The following is a 9825-nucleotide window of genomic DNA, read 5'->3' on the forward strand; positions in this document are numbered from 1 at the left end:
GTGTATCTATACTATCTATCTATATATATATATATATATATATATATTATTATCACTGTATCATATATAAAGGACTGTCACTCATGGACTTCATGACTAAAGTAGATATGGATTTTTTGGCCATCCCTACTGACCTGTGATTCTTACAATTACAGTATTTCTGCTTTTCAAAATAGGGAAATGCAGATGCCCATTGCACTGTCTCCAGTGTGTCATTTCTCTGGACCCCCAAACCATATCCCCTCTTTCATCTAGTGAAGCATGGAAGTCCTTACCACTTCCAGTTCCCAGTCACTGGAGTGGTGGACCATGGAGGTTTCCTCAGGAGTGGGATTTGTATGATAAAACAAACTTCATAGTCATATGTACCCACTCCCCAAAGCACTTCTCCCAGATGTTTTTTGCCTGGGTTGACCACACTTGTAGATCATGAAATAACCTGGAGGACTGCACTTGTTGATCTGTTATTATATTATAATCCAGATATAAAAAAGTTCAATCATATGGAAGAATCTTACACTGGATGTTTTCTGCCTGGATGGACTGCACTTGACATACTCTATAATATCACAAGATGCTTCCCCCAGATGTTTTTGCAAGGGCTGACTGCACTTGTTGATCACAAATTCAGTTACGAACGAAATATGAAAAGTACATTCTTATGCAAGGCACTTCCACTGGATGTTTTCTGCCCAGATGGACTGCACTTGACATAATCTGATGTTGACCATGGTGCTTCTCCCAGATGTTTTGCCCAGATGGACTTCACTTGACATAATCTGATGTTGACTATGGTGCTTCTCCCGGATGTTTTGCCCATGCTGATCACATTCCACTGTTGTTTTTGCTCAGATGGACTGCACTTGGCATAATCCATTGTATCCCAAGGTGTTTCCCGGGATGTTTTCTGCCTGGACGGACTACAGTTGACCTATCCATATATGGTCCTTTAGCCCTAGCCATATATTTTTATATCAGATTACAGGCATCTTCTTGAAATCCAACTATCATTGTGTCACATGCTCATGCTCATTGCATATGTGGATGTCTTGCATACTATCTGTTGTCCATGGGTGTAATCTGTCTTATATGACATGTTGCCTGTCTATTAAGTTCCACACTATGTGTTTTACTTTGTTTGTTACTGGGCAAAGAGCATACTTGTTCCAGAAGTAATGCTATACCCCACGGGTGTGCCTCCTTTTATAATTGTGGTATCATTGTTCTTTCATGGCAGTTATTCTCCATTTGTTCGATTATTTTTACACTTTCACCGGCCCCCTCCACCTTTGCAATGTGGGATTCTAGCTTTGGGTGAGAGGAGGTAGTAACATTTCATAAGTTAACATTTTCTAACACTGAAAATGTATTTCCGATAGGTACTTACCTTCTCTCACCCTTTTTTTCCCCACTGATTTGCCACTTTTTCTGGTTTGTATTTGCCAATTCCCAAAAGTGAGAATTGTGCTGCAGTGGTATTAGTATAGATGCTGCACTAGTATAGAAGGCATAGTATGATTGGTGGAGGGTAGTCACATAATCAGCACACATTGTTACTATGGTGCAGAAATGAAGAGGTATAATGGTGCACTGTCGAAAATTTTAGCAATGCTAAATCAAGCAAATCAAGGTCAAAATAGCTTTGGGTGAGAAGATGTAAGTACCTATTGGAAATACATTTTCATTGTTAGAAAATGTTAACTTTTGTCAGGTACTATAAATCTGTTATAAAGTTAAATAAATGTTTAGTTTCTGGATATTACTTTGATAAGTTCAAGGTATTAATGTACTTGGCCAGTGAAATTTATCACAAACCATTGCAAATTCTTTACATTGAGAAAGGAGTATAGTGAAAAGAATAGATATCTGTAATAACAAATATAAAGGTACAAATAAAATCACTTTTATGAAAGTTCTAGATAATGATATCTTATGAAATCTAACTTTTTTTTTAATTTTTCAATTTTCTACATACATCACACATCATTAATTATTAAGATAATGTTTATACACTAGAAACTTAATGGTTGAAACTTCTAGAAAATATAGATAAGGAATAATAAGCTAAGTGAAGATCATGGGATAAAAAGTTAAATTAGACGTGTTTTCTTTAAAGCCCTAGGTATGATTTACAATGATTGCTTAGCTACTTCCCTTCAGAACTACAAAGAAGAAGAGATAAAGGAACTCAACAAACAGTTAAATAGATTCCGTTTAATCCATCAATGTCCAGAAAGAAGAAAAGAGTTTGACTCTTCTGATCCCCGACAGATAACAGAAAAAACCCCAAGTGATGATGGCAGCGTTTCAGGAGCTCAAAAGTAAACTTTACTTTTTTTCTGTACCTATCTACCTTCCTTGTTTCTAACAGATTTAATGAAAAAGCTATTGATTATTTAAAAAAACTTGTAAAATGGGTAAATGGAAAGATGAAAAAGAAAAAAAAAGAAAAATTATAATGTTTTGTAAAAGTTTACTTGTCATCATAAGTTCCAATGTATGTGTGAATGTTGAAGAAAATATAACAGTTTAAATGAACTAGTTATGAAGCAGCTGAAGTACCATTGGTGAATAAAGAATATAGTAGGTATCCAGGATATTTGTTCATAAATAGTTTTTATTTCTTATTTAATAGGGCTTCCTTTTTTTTTACTTTGATAGTTGTTGTTTTCCTTATAAAGTATGGTTTGATGGGAGTTAGCTACCTTTATGCAGTCTTCAGACTTGTTGTCCTCACATACCATGCATGGGTATACCTATCAATGTGTATATGGATTTGGACAGCCTGTTTCTTCCTCCTGCCTATGCCTCACAGTTATGTTTCATTTCAGGGGAGGTGTCCCTTTGTTGACTTAATCAATCAGGTGTATTATGTTTTATCCTTGTCCCCCATTTCCTAAGATTCCTCTCCTGCCCTGCTCAGTGACAACCCAGTGGGACAGTTTTTAGTGTTTCCTCCCTCACCAGATATTGGGATTCATGCAGTTGTTTTGGGGACCAGTTATATTTGGGAGCTAGTATGCCTCAACCTCTGTGTATTCTGGGCACCCATGCTTTGGCATATGATTATTCTAATTTTTTTATACTTAGACTTCAAGCATTTTGGGTCACTTGTCCCTTTGTGGGGTTTGGACCCTAATACTTCAGTTTCCTTTTCCCAGCCCCAGGTTTCCTGAATTTATCTCACCTTCTCCTCCCTTTAATCCATGTCATCCCTACATCTGCTCTCCATGGTTCTTCATCTTCCCTAAGGGGTTCTCAGTAGTGGCTCGGAATCTCCTGTTTTCCACCCTGGCATGTCTCTCCTCTTCCACCCTTTCCTTTCAAACATGACTTCTCTATTGTTGAGACCTTTTTGATTGGAATGCCTGTTTGGCTCAGGTCAAAGCTATATGTAGAGAGAGATTGGCCAACTGGGTAACTGTTTTTTTTTTATTGGTCCAGAGTTGACACCCCCCACATGCTGCCATTTAGGTTCACTTTGAATGAACAAATTACTTCAACAGCAGACAACATGGTATGTAAACACAGTACTTTCTATGAAGGCACTTAAAATCTGATTCACAACAAATAGTGGAAGTTGCTGAAAAATTATTAAAAAATGTCTTGCTGTGCTGCCTGGGGTTGCAGCAATCCAACAGAAAATGGTGTCTGTTTGTTTGGCTTTCCGGCAAATCTGGAAAGGAGAAAAATTTGTGAAGCGAAAGTTGGAAGGGCAGATTGGAGATCACAAGCAAACAGAACAAAACTGTGTGAGGTAATGTAGATCAAGTAACAGAAAAGGTGCTAAATTTCACTCATATTAGATAACTTTTTGTAAAATATCTTTGAAATGGGGGATAAAATGCATCTATATCATGGAAAATCCGTGCTGAAGTGTTTCAATATACCAGAACTTGAATTGTTGGCTGACAAAAGTCACTTAACTCAGCCTAATGTAATGTTATGTCTATGATCATTAATATTAACTTTAGGCTACAATATCATTTCTTGCTAACATTTAAGTTTGGTCTGGCCAAGCCGAGGCCAAATTAAGTCCCTATAAATTACACAAAGTATATCAAGCTGCCATTAATATACCGAAGAGTGTTTCCATATAGTTAAGGCTGTAGCCTAAAGGGAAAATTTAGACCCAACATGAATCACTGAAATGCAGAATCTAATATTATTAGACCTAATGCTAGGCTAAGCTATTTGTAAGTTAGCCTATATTGCTGACTTAAAGGCTAACCTAGGCTAAGCCCACATATGGAGCAAACATTTTGGCTTTCAAATTTTGCATATTTAATCTGCCATGTGTTGTTGATTTTGCACAGCATTTTTCCAATTTTGTAGAGCATTTTTATGGAATTTAGATTCCTTAGTCACAATACTGGGCCTAGGCCTGTTTAAAAAAATGTTGATTAAATATACTCAAGAGAACATCAAATGTATTTGTTCAAGAAAAATATAGCTCTATTCTTCAATAATTAGCACTCCAACAAACATAAAATATCCATCGCTTTCCTCACAAACACTACTTTTATACAGGTTTTGTCAATTTTACAGAACTGGTAACAGGCTACAGGTAGACCTATCATGGCTTCCAATTTCAGGAATGACATTACAAGTTGTCAGTTGGCCAAACTCTCTCTGTATGTGGCTGTGGCTAAGGTGTGTTTATCTCCCTCTACTTTGTGTATTTGTGGATGTTTTTTTTCTGCATGTGGGGTTTCTTGTGGCATTCCCAACTCTTTGGACACCAGGGTTGTGTCAAGATGGTTGCTTACCTCCCTTTCTTCCTTAGACTCCCATTCTCCCAACCCCCTCCTGTACCTGTAACTGTTTCTCACCTTCCTCCTTCCTCTCACTTCACCCTTCCAGCTTTTTGTATTCCTGCAGTTTGCCATTGGTATTTGGTGGCCATCATAGGGGCAACCAATGGTCTTGGTGTCTACATTGTGGGTTTGGGTCCTGTGGTAGCTAGGCTCCTCCACTTTGTCCACATATGGTGTCCTTTGCCATGAACTCTTGGGGTCTGAGGTTTGTCTCAGAATGTCGGGTCGTCCATTTTGATTTTCTTCTTCTGTTGTCTCTACATCCAATTTCCTTTCCCAATCCTTGGGATTCCATTTCCAGCCAATGTCCTCCTGAGGTGGTTTGGGTCCTGCTTCACATGGGTGCTATCACATGAGGGGATTCATCTCCTCTAAGGTTTTATTCCTATGTGTTTGTTGACTCAAGGCAGTCTGGAGACTGGTGCTCTTTCGTCTCTGAACAGCTTCTTGGTCTTGCCTTATTTCACCCTAGAGTTGTACTTGCCCTTTTATTGGGCTTTCACTCTTCGTATATGGAGGACATAGGTTGATGTTTTGGATGCATATCTTCCCATTCCCATCTTCTCTGGATCAAACATTCTCTTTGTTTCATCCATTAGAGTTTTCTGTTTGTGCTCACCTTGACTCCCTACATTTTTTATCGGGTGGTCTGGGCTTTTACTCATTTTCTTCGTTTTTCCCATTACATGGATGACTAGCTACTTCTAGCTTCTTTGTAGGCTGCCTATGCCCTTTATCCTCAGTTTCTATTGTGAGAAGCTGCTTGAGTTGGTTGGTTGTTGAAGGTTGAGAGGTCTTTCCTCACCCCCTACATAATACATCATTCATTTTGAGGTATTGTTCAGTTCCATATTTCGTCGGGCCCAGCCTTCTCTCCTTCATTTGCGGGCTATGGAGCTACTGGTTCTCAACCTATCCTCCTTTCCTTCTCCCACTGTGTGAGAGGTTCTATCTCTTCTGATGTCATGGGCTTCTCTAGAAGTCCTCATCCCTCTTGGTTGTGTCCACTTGTGTTGTCTTCAGTGGGTTTTGATGGACCATTTAAGCTTCATTTGAGATCCCTTGAAAGCCCCTCTCCTCCTTCTTTCCAACCAACGTTTCCTGGTGGTTGGAACGAGACAATACCATTTTGGGTATACCTCTTCTTCCTCCTCATCCAGAATGTCACCTCTTTATAGATGCTTCTCTTTCCAGTTGGGGTGCTTACCTGGATTCTAGGGAGGTTTAAGGGTAGTGGACTCTCTCAAGAGTTCTCTCTCCATAGCAGTTTCCTGGTGCTCCTTGCAGTTTGTCAAGCTTTGGTTCACTTCCTTCTAGGCTGGTTGGTGATGGTTCCTTCTGACAATGCTAGGTAAGTGGGTGCTAGATTGAGAGACCCCTGTTTTCAGACACTGAATCTCCTGTATTGGGCCTGTGGGGTGTTCCAGACCTCGATGATTTTGTTGTACATCTCAATTTCCAACTCCCATGGCTTTGGTCTTTTGGTTTACAGCCATTGGATAGGCTTCTCCCTGTATACCTACCCTCCCATCCATCTGCTTCCCCTGATCCTATCCATCATCCCGATCTCTCTGTGTCATATTTCACACCTTTATGACCTTTCTGACCCTATTAACCTCCTCTGCCTGGTCAGGGCTCTCTGCTGTTATGTGGTGTGCACTACTTCCTTCCGTGATTCCCATTCCTATTTGTTTATTCATTGATATCTTTCCCAGTCCTGTGACCTTTCTCCTACTACCCTTCCAGGTTGGATTTGCTAATTTCTTCACCTGGCTTATTCTTCCCTTTCACAGGATGATTGTCGTCTTTCTTTGTCTCTTCACATCACCTCCTTCACCTTCCCCTGTCTTTGACTGCTCATTATCTTCACCACCTGTACATTCCTTGTTTTACAGTTTTGTCTTTCTCCCATAGCCATTTTACACTCCAAAATTGCTCTATGAGTGGGTAAATGCTTCTTTTTTTCTACTTTTTTCTTTGCAGGGGCTCTTTTCGCATCTCTGGATCCTGCTTTGTAGTGAGTGTTGTCTGACCAGGTATACTTATTCTTAAATCAGCACTGTAAGACCTGTTTGTCAAATATGCCCACCATTAAGATGGGGTGTTCTGCTTGTAGGTATTCCTCATGGTATTTTTGCTTCATAAAGATGTTTGTCCTAGACCGTATGCTGATGGACTAATATGAGTAAAGCAGTTGGTGATTACTACCCATCCCTGATTATCTGTGTCAATGTGGGTCGCTGGACTGGTCTGCTTTTCAAAATAAAGTATCATGGTCACCAATTGCACTGTCTCCAGTGTAGCATTCCTCTGGACTTTCCATTGCACTGTTCCCTCCTTCTTCTAGTGGAGTATGGAAGTCCTTACCACTTACCAGTTCCTAGCCACTGAGGTGATGGACCATGGAGGATTCCTTCTGAGTGTGCTCACTCCCACTCAGTTGAGAGTAGGGTGGAGGTGTTCTGTCAGTGTAGATGGCATTTACACTTAACCTACTGTGGACCTGATGTACAATGATGCATTCCACCAACATGCAGTTCACCCCTCCAGCTGAGACACCCTCCTCCTACCATCTGGCTGATATGGTGATGGTTGTGTTGGATGTGCTCACATGATAATGCAGATCATTGTTACAGAGGCTCCTCTTCTCTACCAGTTCCCGTATCTGAAGTGAATGGTAGAGGTCCCTCTTTCTACAATGGGTTGGATAATACCTATCATGGTTCGACTGGTATCAGTTGAGATAGATCTCCCATTTACAGTCTGATGTGCCCTAGCCACTCTACACTTGGGCTCACTTTATTTCCTTTAGTTCATTTCTTAATATTTCTTGGGGTTCCTCCTTTGTTTCTGCCCTTATTGTGACACTTATTTTCACATAGGTGACGAGTATAACAGAAGTGGTGCGGTCTTCCACAGGTGTGTTGCCTTTTGTTTGTTCATACACCCCATGGTCTTCCTTTGGGCAGTTTCTAAAGGGGGATCATCTTCTCATCAGACACTTTGCCAACTGAACGTGGGATTCTAGCTATTTATAAGAAGAGGTTAGATATCTTATCATAAGTTAACATTTTCGTATGATGTAAATGTATTTCTGATAGATACCTCCTCTCACATTTCCCACCCATTCTCCCCACTTAAGGTGTAGGTTTGGCATGTACTGCCCAATCTCAAAGTGATTACGGGCTGCATAGAGGAAAGAGCGCTAGTTACGATAGGAGTTGTCTCACACTCATATTGATGGAGGGTTGCTGCACTATAATTTGCATGACAGCATGCAGATGTCTGACGTGAATACACATGAGGGTAGGTGGGAGTACCAAGGCTAATGGCGAGTGAATATTTGCATTTATAGAGGACAGTATACATCGAGTAAAGCTATTTTTGAGTGGAGGTAAGTATCTATTGGAAATATATTTTCAGTGTAGAAAATGTTAACTTTTGGTAGTTTCTAAAAACACACACACAAACTAGGTGTGTAAGCCATAGAAGGATATAATACTCATTGACAGGGAGAACATAAAGGAACAGGAGAATAGCATTAATAAAATAGTGACATAGTTCACAGAAGAAAACAATAGTCATGCTCAAGTAGCCAGAAATTTTGTTCGCAGACAGGAAGAGATAATGAAGAAATGGGAGAATAATTTTAGGCCTAAAGTTAAAGAACAGTGCAATTCACTGGATAAAACAAACAGACTTGTACAACTTCCAAACTTGCTAAGCTTTGTTGAATTATGTATAGATATAAGGAATCTCAGAGTAAGAAGTGACTGATTTTTATGAAGTTTCAAGAAAACATTCAGACAAATAACCTATTTGAGAATATTGTAAATATGTTTTTGTGCTAAATATTTTTTATTTATTATATAAGGTCATCATGCTTTAAAGTTTCAAATATTAACTTTAGATTTAAAAAGAACCTTTATTTTTCTACATGTATCTATTTTTATAGTTACAAACAATGTTTACTTGTAATGAAAAAAAAAAAGATAATATTATATATGCTCATCTTAGGTTTGAAGGAGAAGACCTGCAGTTCGAGGAACGACTCAAACAACAAAGACAAGAAGTTCAAGATTGGCTTTCTCAACAGATAATGGAAAAGAAATCAGAGTTAGAAAAAGAGATAAAAGAAAAGGAACTGTGGGAAATGAAAATGCTAGAGCTGGATTACAAGGCCCAAGAGCTGCAACAACTACAAAAAGAATGCAAAAAGGCCATGGAAAAAGCTACTAGAGATTATAACATTGCTCTGGTAATTTTAAACTTCTTTGTTAAGAAGTGAAGAAATATCATTTGGTTCAGAGGAGTCAAGATTGAGAATTTATATAAATATTTTCTTTTGAAATTAAAACTTATCTAATATTAAAATTTGAATTTTAAACTTTGTTTTGATTTCAAGTCTATTAACATACATTGATAATATACACCTGGAAAAAAGTTAAGCACCCCCAAATATTTTTCAGGATTGCTTATTGAAAATAAGGTTTAATTTTCATGATGTTGAGCAATGTTCATAATTTCAAACATAATTAAAAGGATGTGAGCATTCAGGTGTGACATTTAAATCAGGCGCGTTTTTTTCCCCACGTGCAACTTGCTTCCTTCTTCACGTCCAATATGCACTATTTTCTCATGCATCAAATCCGTATTTAAGTCCCGAATTTCTGAATGCAAAATCATTTTAAGTAAGAATGGCAAGAAGACGGATATCAGAGGCGCAGAGATGGCAAATTATTGGCATGAATTCCGCTGCTATGTCCTACAAGGCGATAGGTAGACAGCTTGGCTATCATTACACAGTGATCAGCCGTTTGGTCAGAAAACATGTTGCCACCCAGAATGTTAAGGACCGTCCTCGATCTGGTCGACCATCTGTAACAACCCAACGTGAAGATAGGAGCCTTGGTAGATTGGTCAGACGAAATCCGTTTGCAACAAGCACCCGTCTTAAAAGACAGTGGTAATCTGTCAACCAGAACAGTAAGAAATCGTTTAAAATCTG

General features: G+C 38.9%; 1 protein-coding gene across 1 annotated transcript in view; it reads left to right on the plus strand.

The window, feature by feature from the left end:
- LOC106478596 (RIB43A-like with coiled-coils protein 2) overlaps window positions 1-9825 on the plus strand; it is a 22739-nt gene that overhangs the window by 7281 nt on the left and 5633 nt on the right. The window contains exons 3-4 of the mRNA XM_013939151.2: window positions 2117-2321; window positions 8835-9075. Of these exons, the coding sequence (XP_013794605.2) occupies window positions 2117-2321; window positions 8835-9075 (446 nt within the window). The remainder of the gene's footprint in view (window positions 1-2116; window positions 2322-8834; window positions 9076-9825) is intronic.

Source organism: Limulus polyphemus, unplaced genomic scaffold (genome assembly GCF_000517525.1).
Source record: "Limulus polyphemus unplaced genomic scaffold, Limulus_polyphemus-2.1.2 Scaffold230, whole genome shotgun sequence".
Classification (NCBI taxonomy): Eukaryota; Metazoa; Arthropoda; class Merostomata; order Xiphosura; family Limulidae; genus Limulus; species Limulus polyphemus.